At 43.8% G+C, this 25,222-nt stretch overlaps 1 protein-coding gene across 2 annotated transcripts in view; it reads left to right on the forward strand.

The window, feature by feature from the left end:
- The window catches only part of LOC126273068 (probable cytochrome P450 6a14), a 97,511-nt gene that overhangs the window by 20,801 nt on the left and 51,488 nt on the right, over nt 1-25,222 (forward strand). For both annotated transcript variants that reach the window (XM_049976473.1, XM_049976474.1), the window contains exons 2-3: nt 13,307-13,761; nt 23,174-23,425. In XM_049976473.1, the coding sequence (XP_049832430.1) occupies nt 13,307-13,761; nt 23,174-23,425 (707 nt within the window). The remainder of the gene's footprint in view (nt 1-13,306; nt 13,762-23,173; nt 23,426-25,222) is intronic.

Raw genomic sequence — 25,222 nt, forward strand, 5'->3', positions numbered from 1 at the left:
ATGATTTCCAGCCCAAATCCTATATCATTTCTGTGACACTCCAATATTTCTCGATAATACAAAACGTGCTGCCTTTCTTTGAACTTTTTCGATGTACTCCGTCGTCCTATCTGGTAAGGATCTCACACCGCGCAGCAATATTCTAAAAGAGGACGGATAAGCTTAATGTAGGGTGGCTTCTTAGTAGGTCTGTTACATTTTCTAAGTGCCCTGCCAATAAAACGCAGTCTTTGGTTAGCCTTCCCCACAACATTTTCTATGTGTTCCTTCCAATTTAAGTTGTTCGTAATTGTAATTCCTAGGTATTTACTTGAACTTGCGGCTTTTAGAATAGACTGATTTATGGTGTAACCGAAGTTTAACGAGTTCCTTTTAGCGCCCGTGGGGATGACTTCACACTTTTCGTTATTTAAGGTCAGCTGCCACTTTTCGCACCATTTAGGTATCTTTTCTAAATCATTTTGCAGTTTGTTTTGATCTTCTGATGACTTTATTAGTCGATAAACGACAGCTTCATCTGCAAAAACAACCAAAGACGGCTGGTTAGATTGTCTCCAAAATCGTTTATTTATGGATAAGGAACAGCAAAGGGCCTGTAACACTACCGTGGGGAACACCAAAAATCACTTCTGTTTTACTCTATGACTTTCCGTCAATTACTACGAACTGTGACCTCTCTGACAGGAAATCACAAATCCAGTCACATAACTGAGACGATATTCCATAAGAACGCAATTTCACTACGAGCCGCTTGTGTGGTACAGTATCAAAAGCCTTCCGGAAATCCAGAAATATGGAATCAAACTGAAATCTCTAGTCACACTTCATGTGAATAAACAGCTAGTTGCCGGCCGCGGTGGCCGTGCTGTTCTGGTGCTGCAGTCCGGAACCGCAAGGCTGCTACGGTCGCAGGTTTGAATCCTGCCTCGGGCATGGGTGTGTGTGATGTCCTTATGTTAGTTAGGTTTAAGTAGTTCTAATTTCTAGGTGACTTATGACCTAAGATGTTGAGTCCCATAGTGCTCAGAGCCATTTGAACCATTTTTTGAAACAGCTAGTTGTGTTTCACAGGAACTATGTTTTCTAAACCCATGTTGACTGTGTGTTAATAGACCGTTTTCTTCGAGGTAATTCATAAAGTTCGAACACAATATATGCTCCAAAATCCTGCTGCATATCGACGTTAACGATATGGGCCTGTAATTTAGTGACTTACTCCTTCTATCTTTCTTAAATATTGGTGTGACCTGTGCAACTTTCCAGTCTTTGGATATGGATGTTTCGTCGAGCGAACGGTTGTATATGATTGTTAAGTATGGAGCTAATGCATCAGCATACTCCGAAAGGAATCTAATTGGTATACAGTCTGGACCAGAAGACTTGCTTTTATTAAGGGATTTAAGTTGCTTCACTACTCTGAGGATATTTACTCCTACGTTACTCATGTTGGCAGCTGTTCTCGATTCGAATTCTGGAATATTTACTTCGTCTTCTTTTGTGAAGGCATTTCGAAAGACTGTGTTTAGTAACTCTGCTTTGGCAGCACTGTCTTCGATAGTATCTCCATTGCTATCGCGCAGAGAGGGCACTGATTTTTTCTTGCCGCTAACATACATCACGTAAGACCAGAATCTCTTTGGATTTTGTGCCAGGTTTTGAGACAAAGTTTCGTTGTGGAAACTGTTACAGGCATCTAGCATTGAAGTCCTCGCTAAACTTCGTGTAACATTTTACGTTGTCACGAAAATTCCTTTGGCAGCAGGCAGTAACTGTGTAGAGGACTCTAACCTGGAATGGTACCCGTTGTGGGCAGTGAGCGAATACAGAAACTGCTGTCGCTCTGGCAGTCGGCCAGGGAACGATTTGGCTGTGCTGCCACGTCGACGGAGCAACGTAGGTCATCGACCCGTGAAACTCGGAGAGTGACGCTGCAGCGACCGAAATTTAGTCTCTGATGGGCTAGGATGTGATGATGACTGAGAGGAGTCACTGGTGTAATGCATCCTTTGTTTGGCAGTAAAGAGCAAGTACAAATGATGGACATAATTAAATTTGCTCAATGGTAGACATTGCATAAGTAAAAGTCTGCCGTCGAAAGGACGCAGCAAGATTGACTGAGCTTAAATCCCATCATTTAATCGCTAAATGACATTTATGGAGCTAAATTCACTACTGAAACCACTTTGGTTTCTACGATGATTGTATCAGGCCTTGGGCATTCAGAACGTACCATTGGTCGAAACGTCGGGTTGACCATAAAACGTCTTAACTTTATTGCCACTTCAAATAGTGGTATTAACACTAATTCAGCCTTCGTGATAAAAGATGGCTGTTGTAATTAAAATGAAATGTTTAAACAGCAAGACACGATACGCAACTGATCTGTCGGTTTTCGATCTATGCACGTTGGCCTCCTTGAGATACCTTTGCCAGAACAGAAAACATAAAAAACACACACGCGGTAAATCTACATGATACCACAATAATTATACACACATTTGTAATCAATTAGTTAATTACTCAGTGCAAATGCTACTGCTAGACAGCCACACACATACCTGCGTCGGTCTCCGGGCAGCCACCAACATAACTGCGTCGATCTCCTCCTATATTAAAAGCGAGAGTGAATAAAACGTGAAGGAGATTCTTTCCCAAATCTTTCTTCTTTTTGCCGGGCGCGGTAGCCGTGCGGTTATAGGCGCTCAGTCCGGAACCGCGCGACTGCTAAGGTCGCAGGTTCGAATCCTGCCTCGGGCTTGGACGTGTGTGATGTCCTTAGGTTAGTTAGGTTTAAGTAGTTCTGAGTTCTGGGGGACAGATGACCTAAGATGTTAAGTCTCACTCCTAGTGCTCAGAGCCATTTTTTCTACTTTTTTTTTTTTTTTTTTTTTTTGACAATTGATCGTGCCTCGTAGGATATCGGAAGAGTTGTCAAGGATTACTTCATTTCATAGATTATCATGCATTTGCACGAATACATCTTGTCATGATAGTAGGAGCACAATTTAGAAAATAAGGAAAGATTTGTTTTATTTTACATGCTTTAGTGACCTTAGAGAGCCAGAAGAAGGGGTGCTTACGGAAGATCAGATAGTTCTCACGACATTTCTCTTTGTAGTTCAAGGGCAACGAATCCATCATACTTTTCATATAATGAACTACTTTAGGTGCTGAAGTAATCTTCTTTCTATAAGAAGAAACTATTAACCTCCCAAACTGCAGTACAGAGATTGGATTAGTTTAGATGAACTTCTCGTTCCAATAGTTCCGTAGTGAGAAGATCCTCAAGGATATAGGACTTGTCTGAAAACAAGAATACATAATAAATATTTACGAAGAAAAACTGATTTGCTAATGTAACTTCCACAGATATCAAGTGACATGGTCCTCGTTGACATAGAATAAGTAAAAATAATCTTAAACATACTTTCATTTAAACGGTAAAAGCAGACTTGTCACAAAACATGTAAATATTCAAAACTCAAAGATACAGAAGATAATTGTGAGGCTATTGTATCCATGAATCATCATATACAAAAATTATTTTATAACATTTAATTACACTGATCGTGTTACTGTACTGAATTTGTACAGAAGTCGCATTGTACATATACTCGCATTATTTGGTTCAAATGGTTCAAGTGGCTCTGAGCACTATGGGACTTAACTGCTAAGGTCATCAGTCCCCTAGAACTTAGGACTACTTAAACCTAACTAACCTAAGGACATCACACACATCCATGCACGAGGCAGGATTCGAACCTGCGACCGTAGCGGTCGCGCGGTTCCAGACTGTAGCGCCTAGAACCGCTCGGCCACCCTGGCTGGCACTCACATTATTTGATATTACTAGTAGCATGCGCTCATCAGATGGCTTTCCTGAGAAATTCTTAATGAATCCAAAGGAAATTTGTTTTTGGATGAGATCTACCAAACACAATTTTTTCTTCTTTTTCCCAGACATGTTTCGCTGCAGTTACAGCATCGTCAGTTGTTATCTTAGCTTTATAAATAGTCTTAGTGAAAGTATGAAAAGTGAAGATGACGGGAAAAACAGAAGAAATGACAAACTGTGGCCGGCCAGTTGGCCGAGCGGTTTTAGGCGCTTCAGTCTGGAACCGTGCGACCGCTACGGTCGCAGGTTCGAATCCTGCTTCGGGCATGGATGTGTGTGATGTCCTTAGGTTAGTTAGGTTTAAGTAGTTATAAGTTCAAGGGGATTTGATGACCTCAGATGTTAAGTCCCATAGTGCTCAGGGCCATTTGAACCATTTGGCAAACTGTGAAAGGGAAACAACTGTAATGAAAAACAAAATAAACCACAGCGTATGATAACAACAACGAAAATAAAAATCCACTGATGATGGTGTAAATTTAGCGAAACAAGTCTGGGTAAAAGGGGAAAAAGCTGTGTTTTGCTCAAGGCGGAACCCACCAAAAAATAAATTTGTTTGTAGCCAAACGTAAACACAAGAGCTTCAACCCCAAGGGAGTAGAAGGATTAGCCATCATAAATCCTTCAGGCTCCTCTTAAACTGATTTTTATATGTACTGTAGTTAAAAGTTTTTGTCTGCTAAGTTCAAAATTTGTTTAAAAAGATACTTCCGTCCTCGTCAATTAATTTTATGCTCATCAGCAGAGGTTGAAATTCGCACTTTTTCTGTACCTTATGTTGTTTTGCGCACACGAAAGTTAATCTTGTTATATGTGGGAAGGTTTCCACGGCTAGTGTTAACAGCCAACACAAAAATATGTACTTCATCCTTGAAATCTAGAATAACGGTGTGATTCTTTTCCTGGATGTAGAAGTATACCTAGCAGCAAAGCAGACAATAAAGTTTAAACAAAACCGTTGCACACGAACAAATATGTGTACGCAGAGATGCACCACCATTTGCCGCAAAGAGTGGCGTGTTCCGTATTCATGACAGTAGGAACTCGCCGTATAAGCCGTTGACAACTTCCAGCATGAGTTAAACGAACTCGGGACAACATTCTTCACGAATGGATATACTAATAAAACATACAACAAGATATGAGGTACAGGCGAAGGTAAAGGAGATAACAGAACAAAACAACAGCTTCCTGTAGCTTTCTTACGTTGCGTAAGAAGTGTCAGCGACCGAGTAGGGAAGTTGCTGCGCCGCGGAGGAATTAAGCTAGTATTCCAGAACGATAGCAAGATGCGAGATCTCTGCAGGTCCACAAAGGAATTCGTACATACTGACCACTTTGCAGGTGTTTACGAACTACGATGTGACTGCAGTGGCTTTTATCTCGACGAAACCGGGAGTTTGAAGAAAGGAAGATTAGGGTTTAACGTCCCATCGACATCGAGGTAATTACAGACGGATCTCAGGCTCGGATTATTTCAGGGTAGGGGAAGGAAATCGTCCGTGGCATCTCATCTCAAAGAAACCCTCTTGGAATATGCCCGGAGCGACTGAGGGAAATCACGGAAAACCTAAAACTGAGTGCCCGGACGCTGCTTTTAACTGTCGTCCTCCCGAATGAGAGTACAGGTTGCTAACCATTGCAACATCTCACGCGATCGGGAGTTCGATCAGTACTCGCGTTTCGGAGTGTGAACATTACGCGCGGCTGGGATAACACAGAAATTAGCGGTGGCTGAACACCAGCTGGGCTGTGAATCTGTGAACTCGCCCGGAGTCCTTGATGCATCAGCGGCTGTTTATAATATTAAACACCCTAACAACATGAACAGAAAGTTGCCGATGGCCTGGCTGCCAGGGATCCCAGTCTAACGAGCAGCACGTGTTCGCCCGTCAGCAGCTCCTGTAGATCCATAAAAACGCCGACATTAAAAACCGGTCACAAGAGAGCTGTCTGGGTACAACCTGCTATATCGCTGTTGCCTGCTTGAGCAGCACAGGCTACAGCTTATCGTACAGCCATCTCTCCACAGGCATCTTGACTTTGAATTGTCCAGTGTTGTTCAGGGAAGTGATCGTTGCTACGTGACTACCGAAATAGAACGTTTTATCCTTAAGCTTCGTCAGAATAGTAAAATGTATATGGGCGAAACTTTATGTCAATTGAAGACACTTGTAGGAGAAACTGAAATTTTTATGTTGTGCATTGGACTGAGACAAGGGGGCGCCATTCCACCTACTTTATTTAATCTCCTCTTAGAGAAGATCGATGGAGAATTTACTAAAACTAATCCACAATGTGTTCAAATGCAGGAGGTAAACATTACTAGTATTGCCTACGCAAATAATGTACCATTAATAAGAGTTCCCAAACCAGAATACTACAAGGTTATTAAAAAATCGCTGACAAAACAGGGTTCCGTATTAATGAAGAAAAGATAGAATATCTGGACATAAATAAGAAAATCAGAAGTGATGTACCTTTGGCTGTTGATAGATTCACTTGTAAGACTGTTGACCGTTGAAAGTACGTACGGATTCTTTTTGTTAACAACAATACAACGGATATAAAAAGAGACACCAGTCTAGCAACATGAACAAACTCGTTGTAGTTTCATCAAAATTCTAAAGAAAAGATCACTTAGAACTAACTTCAATATCCGGTTGTATCAATCGACTGTTATACTGGTAACATTACATGGATGTGAAGCATTAATATTTAAAAAGAAAGATGAAGAAATACTGTCAATTTCGAAAGAACAATACCCAGAAATTTTTTTAAACGTGTATATAATGAAATTAACATGGACTAGAGTATAATAAAAAATGAAAAATTAAGAGAGCTGAACGAACATCGTAACATCGTCGAAGCGCTAAAGAAGAGAAGGTTGAAGGGCTGGCCGTATAGCAAGATTAACAGAGAACTGACTACCTAGAATACCATGTTTTAGGACGATAAAAGGAACGAGAGAAAGAGCCGGAACTACACGGAGGACACAGCTACCATCAGCAGCAACACCAAATGACAAACGGTGGGATCGAATGGGAGAATTGGAAGAGGCTCGTAGAACAAAAATTGGTTGATTAATCCCTTGCCACATACAAATAAAAAAATTAAAATAGGAACGATAAATCCCGGAAAGCAGCAGCTTAATCGATCTGAAGAGCACAGTTTCAAAGACTGTTGGAAAGTCAGTTTTAATAGCAGTTTTAATTCAAAATTATGCAGCCTAATGCCCGAACTGCTTTTATTCAAGTTATTCTTATTTTTCTCATTTATCGAGATTCTGCTTCGTGGTGACTAATCATAATTTTCTAATTTTTTGACACAAATATTGTAGTAACTTTTTATGTGCCACTTTTCAAATATCAACAGACAATGTCCATGTATCTGAATTTATTTTGCCAAATAAAAATTCTGATTGCAATTTGTTTAAGCAGTGATTCGGAAATGCAGTTCCATAAACATAAAAAAATCTTAAAGGTGTGAAATTATGTGCAAAATTGATTGGAAGTCTCTAAGTACTCTCGTAACATAAGATTCTGACCATCCTAAATTTTAAATGCTATAGAAAATTACGAGAAATATTAAAAATCAAAACTTTGTTGCCCCTGGAAACAGTTTGCAAGGCAACCTACAACAACTGGGAGCCGGGATAGTGGCTTCGTAGTATACAGGGTGATTTCTTCCATGTGTACAAACTCTAGGGATTGGTCGATGAGAGGATACGGAACAAAAGAGGTCTAATGAACGTATGTCCACAAACGCGTGATTTCCATGCTAGAGACCATTTATTCAATCATATTTTGTTACAGAGACTGCCGTCTAATACGTGCTGTACCATGCAGCCAGAGCTACACGATGCATGGCTTCATCCTACAGGGTGGTACTGTATCTCACACGTTATGCCCTAGCGCCCTCTCCTGCCATAGTAATTAGTTATGTGCCCGATTCACTTCTCTTGCTGACACACCTTGTAGTAGATGTGATACAGCATTGTACACAATGGTTCCGCATTTGCATCGAGAGCTTGCCGACAGGGTGTTTACTTACGGAAAGCCAAATGGCAAAGGGCTGTGAACAGCAAGAATGTATCAGGAGACGTATCCCCGCCGACAATAACCAGAGCATTCGATGTTAGCAAACAGCGTTTCGTCGTTTGTCTGACACTGGGTCGTTTCAGGAAACATGAAGTGTTCAGACACCAGACTTGGAGGAAAATGTGATTAACATGGCGAAGGCGATAGCCGTGTCAGTACCAGGCACTTGGCCCGCCAGTACAGTGTAAGCCGAAGACAGTGTGGAAATTCCCCATGACAGTTGTTACTTCCCTTATCACTTACACCGTGTGCAGGGCTTACTAGCAAAAGACTTTCCACATCGGGAGCATTTTTGTCACTGAAACTTCCTGGCAGATTAAAACTGTGTGCCGGACCGAGACTCGAACTCGGGACCTTTGCCTTTCGCGGGCAAGTGCTCTACCATCTGAGCTACCCAAGCACGATTCACGACCCGTCCTCACAGCTTCAATTCTGCCAGTACCTCGTCTCCTTTCCCTTCCTGAGAGTCTTTTACCATTTTTCACACAATACAGATATCGTGTCTAAGTCATTTTGTAAGTGGCTTTATTAGACAGTAAATGACGGAATCATCTGCGAACAGCCGGCCGCGGTGGCAGACGGTTCTAGGCGCTTCAGTCCGGAACCGCGCGACTGCTAGGTCGCAGGTTCGAATCCTGCCTCGGACATGGATTTGTGTGATGTCCTTAGATTAGTTAGGTTTAAGTGGTTCTAAGCTCTAGGGGACTGATGACTTCAGATGTTAAGTCCCATACTGGCCAAAGCCAAGCCATTTGCGAACAATCTAAAATGTCTGTTCAAATTGTCTACTTAATAGTTCACGTGGATTAGAAGCAGCAGAAGGCCTTGAATTCTCGGGGAAAGCCTGATTTCATTTCTGTTTTACTCAATGACTTACCGTCGATTACTATGTACTGTGATTTTCCTGGTAGAAAATCAGGAATCCAGTCGCAGAACTGAGACGATATCCCGTAGGCATGGCATTTGATTACACTTCTCTTGTGAGGAATGGTGTCAAAAGCTTTCTGGAAGTATAGATATGTGGAATCAGTTTGAGAACCCCGTCCATAGCACTCATTTCTTCGTGTGAAAAAAGTGCTGGTTGTGTTTCATAAGGACGATATTTTCTGAAACCGTGCTGACCATGTGTCAATGAACCGTTACCTTCGAGGTGATTCATAAGGCTCGAACACAGTATACGTTCCAAAATTCTACTGTAAATCGATGTTAGTGATATGAGTCTGTAATTCAACAGGTTATACCTATTTCTTTTCCTGAGTATTGATGCGACTTGTGTAATTTTCCAGTCTCTCGGGACTGGTCTTTCGTCGAGCGAGCGGTTGTATGTGATTGCTAAGTATGGAGGGATTGCATCACAATACTCTGAAAAGAACCTTATTGGTACGCTACCTGGACCAGAAGACATGCTTTTATTGCTTTAAGCTGCTTACCTACACTGAGAATATCTACTTCTAAGTTACTCATGGTGGCAGCTGTTCTTGATTCGAATTCTGGAAAATTAACTTCGTCTTCTTTCGTGAAGGTTTTTCGGACAACTGCGTTTATCTCCTTTTAGTCCTAATGATATGTGTCCCACACACTTGAGCAATATTCTACTATGGGTCGCACAATTGTTTTGTAAGCAATCTCCTTTGTAGACTGACTGCGTTATCCCAGTATCCAGTAAAGAGCCAGTCAGTCCGGAAACGCGCGACTGCTACGGTCGCAGGTTCGAATCCTGCCTCGGGCATGGATGTGTGTGATGTCCTTAGGTTAGTTAGGTTTAAGTAGTTCTAAGTTCTAGGGGACTGATGACCAAAGATGTTAAGTCCCATAGTGCTCAGAGCCACCTTAAAGAGCCAGTTTCTTTACCTAAAATTGGGCCTATCTGATAATTCCTCTTCAGATTCCCACAAACATACAGACACAGGTTTTTGCACGAGTTGAAGGATTCCAATTATAGATATCGTAAACATAGGTCGCCCGCCCGGTTAGCCGTTCGGTGTAACGCACCGCTTTCCGGGCGGGAAGGCGTGCCTGTCCCCAGCATGTATCCGCCCGACGGATTAATGTCGAGATCCGGTGTGTCGGCCAGTCTGTGGATGGTTTTTAAGGCGGTTTTCCATCTGCCTCGACGAATGCGGCTTGGTTCCCCTGATTCTGCCTCAGTTACACTTTCTTCACGTACGGATACACCATAATTACTCTACCACGCAAACATTGGGGTTACACTCGTCTGGTGTGAGACGTTCCCGCGGGGGGGGGGGGGGGGGGGGGGGGGGCTCCATTGTGGGCCGAACCGCACAGTAACCCTGGGTTCGGTGTGGTGCGGCGGCGGGATGAGTGGACAGTAGCCTGTTGTGGGGTTGTGAACCACTGAGGGTTACGGCGGGAACGAAGCCTGTCCGTCGTTTCTAGGTCCCCGGTTCCATACCAAACAATACAATACAATCATAGGAAACTACTTTCCTGCGTTTTTTGAAGTGCACAATTTTAAATTTTTTATGCACTTAAAGCTAGCAGCCAGTCTTCACATAACTTCAAAAATTTGATAAAGATCTTCCTGGACATTTGCGCAGTCTTTTTTCAGACACCGCTTCAGCATAGATAACTACGCCTGTAAAAAGGCTGCGGGTATTACTATTATTGTGTGACAGGTTATTAACATACAACATCAACAAGAAATGTTCCAACACATTCATCTCGAGTACACTTACAGGCCCACCATGACTCGCCAAACAAGTTAACATGATGCATCCTCCCTACCTCGAAATTCTCAGTGCAACTCAAATTTGGTTTAATACCCAATACTATTGTGCATGTTGTACCGGTACAAATGCTTTCCGAAAGTTAAGAATCAAGAAATGATGCATCCAGCTCACGCTCGTAATCCATATTTTTCAATGTGTCCTGAGAGAAAAGCGCGAGTTTCGCACATGTATGTCAAAGATATTGGACATTAATTTTGAGAATTTTGTGAGAGGGAAAAGTTGGATTTCGCTCGATCAGTGTTTCAGAAATGCATAGTGGTTTTGATGGAGCCAGTCATTCTGCTCCAGTTACTGTGTTATGTTTGACCCAGATTGTGTTCCTCGACTGTACAACAGATTGGACAGTGGTTTTGTGAATCATTTTTTCTTGTAGACCGATGTGAGCTGCAAGACAGGGATTCCCTCCGGGTCTGGGGTATGGTTTACTCTCAGCTGTTTCTCAACGCCGGTGACACCAATATCTTTTCAGTGATGCGACAATTAACATGGAACAGTTCTTCTGTATCTTCCTTTATAAAAAAAATTGAAAACAGAGTTCAGCATTACTGATTTTGCTTTGCTTCTTTCAATTTCGTTTTCTGTGTGATCCATAAGTTTCTGGACACTAACTTTGGTGCTTCTGAGAGCCATCAAATCCTAAGTGCGCTTTTTAAGTAAGTACCGTTTTGAAATTAAAAAAACGTGCTAAGATATCTCAATAATGTTATTTTTATATGAAAGCCTGTGCCTTAATCTACTTTTATACATAATTTCCGTCAATATTGAGGCACTTGTCATAGCGTTGTACCAGTTTTTGAATACCCTCCTCATAGAAGTCTGCCGCCTGACTTGTTAACCACTGCATCACCATTGTTTTGACTTCGTCATCGTCTTTTAAGACGCTGACCGCCCAGGTGTTTGTTCAAGCGCAGGAACAGATGTTAGTCACTGGACACAAGGCAGGAGATGTACGGAGGATGATCTAGAGTTTTCCTTCGAAAAGATGTGATGAGATCTTTGGACTGATTCGCCACATGCGAACGGGCATTGTCTTGCAGCAAAACGATGTCCTTGCTCAACTTCCATGGACTGTTGCTTTGATTTTGGTGTGACGTAGGCCACTCATGTTTCATCGCCCGTAACAATTTGGCTTAAGAAATCATCATCGTCGTTGTCGTACCGCTCAAGGAAAGTCAATACCCTGTCTAAACGTTTCGTTTTGTGCACATTCGTCAATATTATCGGTACCCAACGCGTGCACAATTTTCGATAATTCAAGTGCTCGGTCACAATGTCATACAGAACACTACGAGAAACATTAGGAAAGTCATCCCACAAGGAGAAAATCGTAAAGCGTCTGTTTTCTCTCACCTTATTGTCCACTTCCTGCACCAAACTTTCATTAACGATCGAAGGACGCCCACTCAGTTGTTGATCATGCACATTTGTGCGGCCATCTTTAAATGCTCTCACCCACTTTCTTACCATTCCATCACTCATAATGTTTTCTCCGTCAACTGGACAGATCTCACGATGAATATCGATCGCTTTTAGGCCTTTAGCAGTAAGAAATCTTAAAACCGCCCGTACTTCACAGTCGGCGGGACTCACGATTGTCGGAGGCATCTTAAACACTCAGTACACAACGTAAACAAGGAAGAATCCGACTGTAGTGGCGTCAGTGCATAGAATAAGGTACAGGCTTTCATGTAAAAATAAAATTATTGCGATATCTTAGCACGTCTTTATTTAATTTCAAAACGGCACTTACTTAAAAAACGCGTCTTGTATATCGTGTATTTTTGGGTTGTGTAGAAGATATTTCGATAAGATTCTGCTACGGCAGTCGTTGAAGGCGTCCATTGCTCTCTTGACCTCTCTATTTACAGGCCTATTCCTCCTATTATATCTATTATGCAGTAGTCACTGTTACTATGGAGTTTATTCACTGTTACTGGATACTGTAGAGGTTCCTCTCACCGTGAACTGTTCTACTAGGTGCATACATATCCAGCACATGTCCAACTATTCTCTTAAACGTAATCCATAGCTCATATTGATGCTCCTGCCCAGAGGTAAATGCTTGGAGTTCTGTTTTGACTTATGATGCAACTGCCTTTTAATAAAGCTTGCTGTACATGTAAATCTTCCTTTTTTTGCTGCCCTTTGTACTTTAGTAATTTTTGTTGTTGCAACTGCGTCATGGACGTGAACACCAGTTTCAATATGGACATTTGAATACGAACATTGAAAACGGATCTCAGCATTTCTGCCTTTTGTTTTCTACTTGCAGTATAAAAAAAATGGCTCTGAGCACTATGGGACTCTACATCTGAGGTCATCAGTCCCCTAGAACTTAGAACTACTTAAACCTAATTAACCTAAGGACATCACACACATCCATGCCCGAGGCAGGATTCGAACCTGCCACCGTAGCGGTCGCGCGGTTCCGAACTGAAGACCTGAGGATCGATTCCAGTGTAAACCACGACTTTCTGGACGCTAACTTTTGGTGACCGTGACGGCCTACGTTTTAGTAGTGACGCTTTAAGTCACGTGAGGGATATCTGGTTTTGTTGCAGGACAGACCATGTTGCTGCAGTTGTTGGCCGCCCTGGTGCTGGCGTGTGCCACCTTGCTTCTGTACGCGTACTTCTCCTACACTTACTGGACTCGACGCGGCATCCCGCAGCTTCCGAATGCACGGTTCCCCTTGGGCCACGTGTGGAGGGCCATAACGTTCCAACGTTCTTTCGGCCAGGTCTGCTGCGACCTCTACTCGGGAGTGCCAACTTCGAAGCCTCTAGCCGGAGCCTACTTCTTCACGAAACCCGCCGCCGTCGTGAGGGACCCGGATCTTATCAAGAAAATGCTCGTCAAGGACTTCCAGCACTTCCACGACCGTGGCCTCTACATTAACGAGGACGTCGACCCACTGACTGGCCACCTGTTCCTGCTGCCGGGGGAGCGCTGGCGCCTGCTCAGGAACAAACTCTCCCCTACGTTCACCTCAGGAAACATGAAGATGATGTTTCCGGTAAGGCATTAACACATACTAGTGAACAAACATATCCTCAAAGTTTTCTGACTGATGATGATGATGATGTCTGGTTTGTGAGGCGCGTAACAGCGAGGTCATCAGCGCTTGTACAAAGTCCCAATATTTTACACAGTCCAATTTTTACACAGTCCTATCTAACCACTGTCACGAATGATGATGATGACGATGATAATGTAATGATGAGGAGAACACAAACATGCAGTCCCCGAGCAGAGAAAATCCTCAACCCAGATGGGAGTCGAATCTGGGACCCTGTGATCCAGAGGAAGCAACGCTAACTACTGGACCACCAGCTGCGGACTTTTCTGGCTGATGACTGCGTACTAGATATATTGCAAATCGTATGTATTGTTTACGGGGTAGTGGGTCGTCCACGTGGTGCTAAGTACCGACTATTTACTACCAAGTATGTTACGACACTTACACATTTTCTTTCTACCAATCATTTCATGACTGATTCAACTTTTTTATTTCATCTGTCACCGGAGTAACAGACACGTTTTGTTACTTTGTATCTTTTTCCTTTCTCTTGGGGATTCGTGTGTCGCTGGGGCAGAGTACGTATTTTTCATATTCGGTTCATCTGATATGTCACATAACAAAGAACATGAATTCGTTATCGCCTTGCGCGTGCTGCACTACCAAATATACCGGGGTGAACCACAACTCCAACAACAAACTTTGAGAGGTGGTACTCAAAAATGGTTCAAATGGCTCTAAGCACTATGGGACTTAACATCTGAGATCATCAGTCCCCTGGACGTAGAACTTCTTAAACCTACCTAACCTAAGGAAATCACACACATCCATGCCCGAGGCAGGACCGTAGCAGCAGACTGAAGAGTCTAGAGCCGCTCGGCCACACCGGCCGGCAGAGGTGGTATTGTGGACCGACACAAGAACACTGTGTTTTGTAAACACGGGCTCTAAAAGCATACTTTAAGAGCCCTGAGGCACATCTCTTCCACTGCGAGCTCTTTGCTTTCCGTATTTTGCAAGGACGTAGTATGGACCAAACCAAGAAAAAATGTCCAGTAAAAATGAGATCTAAACTGCATACTGCAAGAGCTTGTGAGCACTTATTTATATGTGCTACTGTGAAACGTATCTTCTACTGAATAAAGTCCAGTAAACATGGGCTCTAAAATACGTAGCCGTGAGCAATTTTTCATCTTTGCTACTGTGTAGCATATCTTCTACTGAAGCTCCTAAGATATGCATTCTAGGTCCCATGTTTACTGGACTCTTTTTCTTGTTTTGGTCGATATTACTTTCTCTGAAAAAATGGAAAGTAAAGAGCTTGCAGCAGAAGAGGTTCACAGTAGCAAGACGAGCAAGTGCACGAAGCTCTTAAGTTATGCATTTTAGAGCTAATTTTTGCTACCCATTTCCTTCTAGTTTTGGTTCATACTACACAACCTCTGGAGTTTTCCGGTGGAGTTCTGATTTACTTATGGATAATTTTCGAGACTGGTGTGTTCTTATTTGTACCTTGTAAAAAGCGACGGTATTGTGTGAAAGAATCGTGGCAATATGACTGAATAAAATCTTCTCAGACTCCCAGCCAAGTAAAGTGGATAAACAACCATGAGCTGGAGACCGAGTGCTCCTGAGCTATTCTCTAGTGGTTACTGAATGTGATTTGGTTGCTGGTCTCATCCTACTGGCTATGATATGATTGGTACTCATCCAATGGAAATAGTGCCTTGTACGGTGAAAGAATAAGCGCTGGTGATGTCACAGCCAGCGGAACAACGGTAGCAGCCGCACGATATTTCATTGCCAGTTGACGGTGGCCCCAAGAGCACTAGGCCATGTATGTGTAAAAAATTGACACGGCTGGGAGCCCGAATGGATTTGATTGAGCAACTTTCATTGTGATTCATTAACAGTAATAACAACAATGACAAAAAATAACATTTCTTTTTTGTGTTTCGTCCTTCGTAGCTGTTAGTTGTAAAAATGACAAAATTACAACTAGCACAACAGTTACTGAAACTATTCTTTTCTAACATTTATTGGGAGTATCAGTTTACATAACTTGCCTAAAAACAATTCATATAAACATATCTTACACAGTGTGATTTTTGCTTTTCCCTGCGTGTGACGGTTCCCTAGAAAAGTCGACCGGATGAATATCCGAAAAGGTTTTAAAAAATCTCATACAGCACGAGCACGACGATTGTAGTGTGTTTAGAAATATATGATATTTTTCTAGCATAATCAAATAATAAATGATTCAAATGGCTCTGAGAAGTATGGGACTTAACTGCTGAAGTCATGAGTCCCCTAGAACTTAGAACTACTTAAACCTAACTAACCTAAGGACATCACACACATCCATGCCCGAGGCAGGATTCGAATCTGCGACCGTAGCGGTCGCGCGGTTCCAGACTGTAGCGCCTAGAACCGCTCGGCCATTCCGGCCGGCATCAAATAATAAAATAAGAGGAAGAACAAATACTAAAAAAGTCATGATTAAAAATGAAAACAATGCGATAAAATATCACTGTTTTGCCTAACTGTAAAGTACATATCAGCCGTCATCAGCTCTCAAATTAATTATTAACTAAATGTCTAAAAAACTCACCGGTTCTGTGCTAGCTTCGGTGGAACTCAAGTCGAGTAGTCCTACATGGATTGCTAGCATTTAAATTTTAAGGTGTACCAAATGACTTCCTTAACATTACGTAGCATAACAGATCCTGTTCCATAAGGTTACGCAAGATTCAAAAATACTATAGAAATCTGTTAAATACGTTTATGAAATGTATCAGGTAATATTAATAATTGTATTGAATAACCGAAAGTGTAACTGAGGCAATCTGAGAAATTATTGAGACTTCAGCTATTTGTACTTTTTAAGACACAGCGGCTTCTGTGGGATATTTAATTGTCGATGCTATTTGTTGTTGCCCAGAAATCAGGGTTTCCTTGTGTGTTACTTAGATCCACATCTACACCCGTTGTCCTATTTTAGAGAACACTTTAACACAACCCGACCTGGTCTAATGGCCTCTCCACACTGACATCTTCCTGTTCAATAGCAGCTTTGAAGGTCCATCCATTCAGTAATCATAATATAATTTTATTAACTCTCTTCTGTGTCTTTGTTGGGGCAGCTATTGAGTTGAAACTCTCCACTTCCTCATGGATACCGATTGAGACTAATTTTGGCTTCTTGGTGGGAGAACTTCATCTGTAGTTAAAACTGACGTTGGTGAGAACGATTTCTGAGAAATGATTAGTGAAACGTCTGCAGAAAAATGAGCGGTTGATTGTGATCTTGATCAACTTCCTGACTCACACCATTGCAGCAGTACCGTTTTCAAGTTTTGATTAGGGGTTAAAAGAGCAGAAAGTCATCTGCAGATAGTAGCGACATTTTTATTTTTGTTTAGTTTGGTAAAATGTTAACATTTATCGCTTGAAGGTCTTCTAGGCACACAGTCTACCGAGTATTTCCTGCAACTTACGTGACGTTTCTTTCTGTAGTGATATGTGTCATAGTGAATAACTCAGCAGGTCACTTGGAATGCTGTTGCAGCAGTCTGCTCTTGAATTTTCATTCCGATGTTGAACATCACTGGAGAAGCATTTCTGATGCTCCTTTTTTCCGAGCCGCAGATCGCTCACCCAATACAGGGATCTACCCACTTGAATCAGTTCAGGAGCGGATAGCTCATTTCTATTCTGGTGCCGTGGGAGTCGTACTCGGAGCCTGTGACTGACCAAGATTATTCTCTTCACTGGTCTGAATACCAGAAAGGAAAAAAAAGTGCAATGCACAACACAAAGCAAAGCAAAGTGAAGTACACAAATATTTCGGTAACAGCTACAGCGCAAATGCTGGTACCTTACACAAGCATAGTCAAATTGTCCCCTCCCACCCCCCCCCCCCTCACCATAACTTCCACTTTGTGGAATCCAACACTGTAGTGGGAAATGTACAGAGTCTGGACGAAAATATAGTAACACCGTGATACACGCTTGCTTGAACATACATGCAGATGCTAGTCAAGCCTGTAGCATAACAATTTGTCCATTTTATTTGGACTGTTGATCTCCTTGGCAGTGGAAAATGATATTTTACTATAAAAATACAGCGACCAGCCGCTTTTTATGCGTTTTATTTATGCCAATATGCATTTTGGGTTTGCACCTATCTTCAGCTGGCAAATTACATGTCTCTTCAGTTTCTTCAGTGGTAAAATATCGACAGCAGTTTGGATGTTGCAGCTAGCCTGTGCAAAAGCAACGATTCCAATCATTTAATTTAATTTCACGAGTTTAAAGTTACGCACTATCAGTTGTTCATTTTACTTACATTCTCCTTTACTTGTTTTTTCTTGGCCTTTCATCTTTATCGTAACAGCACAAACACTTTTTGTCACGTATTTTACACAGGCGCACTGCGTTATCCGCCATGTTGTCGACTGACAGTTTTGTTTACATGCAAGCAGTTTATCTATGGACAGAGTTATATTTTACGAAAGTTTTGAGGTTTTAGCTAAGCTACTGTTTACTAAACATTGACTTGGGTGATAGAAGTATTCTAAGTACGATGTATACTAAGTTTTTTTTGGTTACTTAGGCAGTATTGAAGTTAATAAACTAACATAATACATTTATACAAAACAGTAATTCATACATTTACAAAAAACAAAGATATTTTATGTTGTATATTATTACATGCCTTTGTTGGGTTTATATTAGATTATTTTATTTCTTGATTGTGCTTAGTAAGTGGTTTGATAAGTAGAGTGTGGAAGTTTTTCGGAAATATTCGGTTTGGTAACTCTGTTTGGTCATTAAGTATGTCAGAAGGGGATGAATGTTTATGTGAATAAATTTCGATTTGTTCTAGGAGGTTCATTCTTTTTCCTTTGTTGGCTATGTGGAGAACTTGTAGGTTATGAGATATGTCTGTTACTTGATGTTCTTCTTCTGCTACATGTTGGGCAAATGTGGATTTACTTAAGTTTTTTAAACAAAGAGCATCCATGTGTTCTCGAAAACGTATGCGCTGTTGCATTTAACCACGAGCGGCAACTGTCCAATGTCCTCAGTTGCCAGTTGTGACGAAAAAACGGCTCTGAGCACTATGGGACTTAACTTCTGAGGTCATCAGTCCCCTAGAACTTAGAACTACTTAAACCTTACTAACCTAAGGACATCACACACATCCATGACCGAGGCAGGATTCGAACCTCCGACCGTAGCGGTCGCGCGGTTCCAGACTGTAGCGCCTAGAACCGCTCGGCTACTCCGGCCGGCATTTGTGATCAGAGCAATGCTGTGTGTGGTTTTGAGAACATTATGTCGAAGCTAAAAGAATTCAGACGCGAGCATATTGTTGGTGGTCGTATGTTGGGTACTTCAGTAACCAAGCTAAAACGAAGTGTCTGAGCGACTGAGGTGGCGCAATGGTTATCACACTGGACTCGCCTCAAACCAGTGTGCGCCATCCAGATTTAGGTTCTCCGTGATATCCCAAAATCGCTTCATGCAAATGCCGGGGTGCCTCCTTTGAAAGGGCCAGGTGATTTACTTCCCCACCCCTGACGCTATCCGAGCTTGTGCTCCGTCTCTAATGACCTCTATGTCGGTGGGGCGCTAAACTCAGTCTTTCTTCCTTCAGAAGGTCTGGTATGTCAAGAGTCTAAACGCGACTAATGTGTCTCGAGTAATCGTTATCGTCAGGCATTGAAGAGAACTGTGACGAAAAATAAGAGAAGACAGCTGTAAACATTGCTGCAGATCTGAATGTCGTACACGCAGCCCTGTCAGCACCAAAACGGAACGGAAGGGAGCTTTACAAGCAGGGAACTGCAAGTTGAGCTTGAAACCTAAACCCACTCATCGGTGAAGTAAATGCCCATCACAGGTAAACGTGGTGCTGAAGCCATAAAATCTGGACTACGGAAGCAACTGAAGGAAGTGAATTTGGTAAGATGAGTTTAGTTTCACACTATTTATAATTTCTGGGCGAGTTCATGTTCCAAGGGCAAAATGAGTTGACCGTTCGGTTATGATTTGGGAAGCCATATCATGGTATTCCATGGGCCCCTTGGAATGCAAGGTCTTATTAAAGTGCTTCAAATGACACTGAGCACTATGGGACTTAAAATCTGAGGTTATCAGTCCCCTAGAAATTAGAACTACTTAAATCTAACTAACCTATGGACATTACACACATCCATGCCCGAGGCAGAATTCGAACCTGCGACCGTAGCGGTCGCGCGGTTCCAGACTGAAGCGCCTAGAAGCGCTCGGCCACACCGCCCCGCCCAACGTCTTATTACTGCCAAGGATTATGTAACCACTTTGGCTGATCATTTCTATTCCTTGATACAGTATTTGTTTATTGGTTGTGAGCTCGAGGATTATTTGTCGCACCTGCACTTTGATCAGCCCACAATATAAATGAGACTTTATGGTGTGGAGGGAAGGTTCGTGATCGCTGTCCACCTCCTTTGTCGTCATCTGAAGTTGTCACTGTTTTGCACGAAGAATGGTATAAGATTTATTATATCAATTTTGGTTAGAGAACAACACGGCGGTTTTCGTAGATTGCACTGAAAGATACAACAGTGTAAAACTTTGAAAACCATACAGCACCTGTGTTTATTCATTTCGAGACGAATGGAAGCTGTTTTGGGTGCCAACGGTTTTCCTGAATCTTATTGGACATGGAAATACACTGAAGAGCCAAAGAAACTGGTAAACCTGCCTAATATCGTGTAGGGCTCCCGCCAGCAAGCAGAAGTGCCCCAAAAAGACTCGGCATGGACTCGACTAATGTCTGAAGTAGTGCTGGAGGCAATTGACTCCATGAATCCTGAAGGACTGTCCCTAAATCCGCAAGAGTACGAGGGGGTGGAGATCTGTTCTCAACATCACGTTGCAAGGCATCCCAGATACGCTCAATAATGTTCATATCAGGGGAGTTTGAAGACCAGTGCAACTGTTTAAATTCAGAACAGTGTTCCTGGAGCCACTCTGTAGCAATTCTGGACGTATACGGTGTCGTACTGTCCTGCAGGAATTGCCTAAGTCCGTCGGAATGCACAATGGACATGAATGGATGCAGGTGATCAGACAGCGTGCTTAGGTACGTGTCACCTGTCAGAGTCGTATCTAGACGTATCAGGGGTCCGATATGACTCCAACTACAGACGCCCCACACCATTACAGAGCCTCCACCAGCTTGAATAGTGCCCTGCTGACATGCAGGATCCATCAATTCATGAGGTTATCTCCATACCCGTACAGGTCTATCTGCTCGATACAATTTGGAACGAGACTCGTCCGTCCAGGCAACATGTTTTCAATCATAACAGTCCAGTTTCGGTGTTGACGGGCCCAGGCGAAGCGTAAAGCTCTGCGTAGTGCAGTCATCAAGGGTACACGATCAGGCCTTCGACTTCGAAAGCCTACACTCCTGGAAATGGAAAAAAGAACACATTGACACCGGTGTGTCAGACCACCATACTTGCTCCGAACACTGCGAGAGGGCTGTACAAGCAATGATCACACGCACGGCACAGTGGACACACCAGGAACCGCGGTGTTGGCCGTCGAATGGCGCTAGCTGCGCAGCATTTGTGCATCGCCGCCGTCAGTGTCAGCCAGTTTGCCGTGGCATACGGAGCTCCATCGCAGTCTTTAACACTGGTAGCATGCCGCGACAGCGTGGACGTGAACCGTATGTGCAGTTGACGGACTTTGAGCGAGGGCGTATAGTGGGCATGCGGGAAGCCGGGTGGACGTACCGCCGAATTGCTCAACACGTGGTTGTGTGAGGTCTCCACAGTACATCGATGTTGTCGCCAGTGGTCGGCGGAAGGTGCACGTGGCCGTCGACCTGGGACCGGACCGCAGCGACGCACGGATGCACGCCAAGACCGTAGGATGCTACGCAGTGCCGTAGGGGACCGCACCGCCACTTCCCAGCAAATTAGGGACACTGTTGCTCCTGGGGTATCGGCGAGGACCATTTGCAACCGTCTCCATGAAGCTGGGCTACGGTCCCGCACACCGTTAGGCCGTCTTCCGCTCACGCCCCAACATCGTGCAGCCCGCCTCCAGTGGTGTCGCGACAGGCGTGAATGAAGGGACGAATGGAGACGTGTCGTCTTCAGCGATGAGAGTCGCTTCTGCCTTGGTGCCAATGATGGTCGTATGCGTGTTTGGCGCCGTGCAGGTGAGCGCCACAATCAGGACTGCATAAGACCGAGGCACACAGGGCCAACAACCGGCATCATGGTGTGGGGAGCGATCTCCTACACTGGCCGTACACCTCTGGTGATCGTCGAGGGGACACTGAATAGTGCACGGTACATCCAAACCGTCATCGAACCCATCGTTCTACCATTCCTAGACCGGCAAGGGAACTTGCTGTTCCAACAGGACAATGCACGTCCGCATGTATCCCGTGCCACCCAACGTGCTCTAGAAGGTGTAAGTCAACTACCCTGGCCAGTAAGATCTCCGGATCTGTCCCCCATTGAGCATGTTTGTGACTGGATGAAGCGTCGTCTCACGCGGTCTGCACGTCCTGCACGAACGCTGGTCCAACTGAGGCGCCAGGTGGAAATGGCATGGCAAGCCGTTCCACAGGACTACATCCAGCATCTCTACGATCGTCTCCATGGGAGAATAGCAGCCAGATCATGTGATGTATCTGACCCCAGGAATGTGTCAATAAAGTTTCCCCTTCCTGGGACAATGAATTCACGGTGTTCTTATTTCAATTTCCAGGAGTGTATATCGATGATGTTTCATTGAATGGTTCACACGCTGACGCTTTCTGATGGTCCAATATTGAAATTTACAGCAATTTGCGGAAGGGTTGCAATTCTGTTACGTTGAACGATTCTCGTCAGTCGTCTTTGGTCCAGTTCTTGAAGGATCTTTTTCCGACTGCGGCGATATCGGAGTTTTGACTTTTTATCGGTTTCCTGATATTCACGGCTACACTCGTGTAATGGTCGTACTTGAAAATCCCCACTTCATTGCTACCTCGGACATGTTATGTCCCATCTCTGGTTCGCCGACTATAACACCACGTTCAAGCTCAATTAAATCTTGATAACCTGCCATTGTAGCAGTAGTAACCTATCTAACAACTGCGCCGGACACTTGTCTTATACAGGCGTTGCCGACCGCAGAACCGTATTCTGCCTATTTAGATATCTGTATTTGAATACGCATGCCTATACCAGTGTCTTTGGACCTTCAATGTATGTTTTGTTTTTGGTATTTCCGTATTTTTGTCCCCCACTGCAGGGAACATTATTATTCTAGTGTGTTGTGGTGCTGCAAGGCGTTTTATTTTTAAGCGCGAGAGAGGAGACTTTTGCAGTTGGCGGCTGTGCTTGCGCAGACTATGGAGAAATGCGGCCGTGAGTTGTTGGAAGTGCTGGGCAGCGCCGGGGAGGTGGAGTTCCGCGACGTGCTGGCTCGCTACTCCACCGACGTCATCGCCAGCTGCGCCTTCGGTGTGGAGGCGCACTGCCTGCAGCACCCCGACGGCGAGTTCCGCTACTGGGGGAAGCGCCTGCTCAACCCCACCACCGGCGAAATGCTCACCAAAACGTTTTGCGACATGTTCCCCGCCATCGCCAACATCTTTCGGGTAAGTGGCCGACGTCATCTACATCTCTACACCGTAAGCTGCATTACAGTGCCTGGCGGAGCCACCCTCCTAGCCACCTCCTCAAAAATGTTCAAATGTGTGTGAAATATTATGGGACTTAACTGCTAAGGTCATCAGTCCCTAAGCTTACACACTACTTAACCTAAATTATCCTAAGGACAAACACACACACCCACGCCCGAGGGAGGACTAGAACCTCCGCCGGGACCAGCCGCACAGTCCATGACTGCAGCGCCCTAGACCGCTGTGCAAATCCCGTGCTCCGAGCCGCTTCCTCCCTTTTCCTGTTCGTGTCGGAAGTTCCATGCGGCTTTTCGCGGATGATGCTGTAGTATACAGAGAAGTTGCAGCATTAGAAAATTGCAGCGAAATGCAGGAAGATCTGCAGCGGATAGGCACTTGGTGCAGGGAGTGACAACTGACCCTTAACATAGACAAATGTAATGTTTTGCAAATACATAGAAAGAAGGATCCTTTATTGTATGATTATATGATAGCGGAACAAACACTGGTAGCAGTTACTTCTGTAAAATATCTGGGAGTATGCGTACGGAACGATTTGAAGTGGCATGATCATATAAAATTATTTGTTGGTAAGGCGGGTGCCAGGTTGAGATTCATTGGGAGAGTCCTTAGAAAATGTAGTCCATCAACAAAGGAGGTGGCTTACAAAACACTTGTTCGACCTTGAGCATTGCTCAGCAGTGTGGGATCCTTACAAGGTCGTGTTGACAAAGGAGATAGAGAAGATCCAAAGAAGAGCGGCGCGTTTCGTCACAGGGTTATTTGGTACGCGTGATGGCGTTACGGAGATGTTTAGCAAACTCAAGTGGCAGACTCTGCAAGAGAGGCGCTCTGTATCGCGGTGTAGCTTGCTGTCCAGGTTTCGAGAGGGTGCGTTTCTGTATGAGGTATCGAATATATTGCTTCCCCCTACTTATACCTCACGAGGAGATCGCGAATGTAAAATTAGAGAGATTCGAGCGCGAACGGAGGCTTTCCGGGAGTCGTTCTTCCCGCGACCCATACGCGACTGGTACAGGAAAGGGAGGTAATGACAGTGGCACGTAAAGAGGCCTCCGCCACACACCGTTGGGTGGCTTGCGGAGTATAAATGTATATGCCGATGTAGATACTGCGCTTGAAGAACGATTTCTGGCAATTACTCATGTCAGTCTCACTCTCTGTAGCTTTACCTTCATAAGTTTTAACGTATATACAGCTTGAACATTAATAATCCTGATAAACTGCATGTACTGGTTCCCGGCTGGAAATGGAGGAAACAAAGTCCTATGAACATGTATCCGGAAATGCAGCGTTGCCACGGTAGATGGCACTGACGAATGAGAGTTCCTCTGACGCCGTTCCGTGTATTCCTTCTGGGTTGCAGGGTGTGTGATTGACCCAAGGTATTGTAAGCAGCAGAATCCTCCGGTATTCATGCCAGGAACAAGCCGAGGTGGTGCTTGTGTGCGGCCTAGCAGATGGAAACGGTCGAGAGGCTGCATGGCTATACCAAAACGAGTACCCTCACAGACGCCAACCACATCACACAACGTTTCATGTCTTTTTTGAGAATTTGTGTGATCATGCGTCCTTTTAGACAGACGAACGTGCAGGGAGGCGGTGGACTGCGCGTACACAGGATATGAAGACCAGGTCCTGCAGGATATTGAGAGGAACCCTAGTACAAGCTCCAGGAAAGTGTCCCGCCAACATGGTGTAACCAAGAGTATGATTATGTGTATCCTGCATGGCAGCCGCTACTATCCCTAT

The sequence above is a fragment of the Schistocerca gregaria genome, chromosome 5 (genome assembly GCF_023897955.1).
Source record: "Schistocerca gregaria isolate iqSchGreg1 chromosome 5, iqSchGreg1.2, whole genome shotgun sequence".
Classification (NCBI taxonomy): domain Eukaryota; kingdom Metazoa; phylum Arthropoda; class Insecta; order Orthoptera; family Acrididae; genus Schistocerca; species Schistocerca gregaria.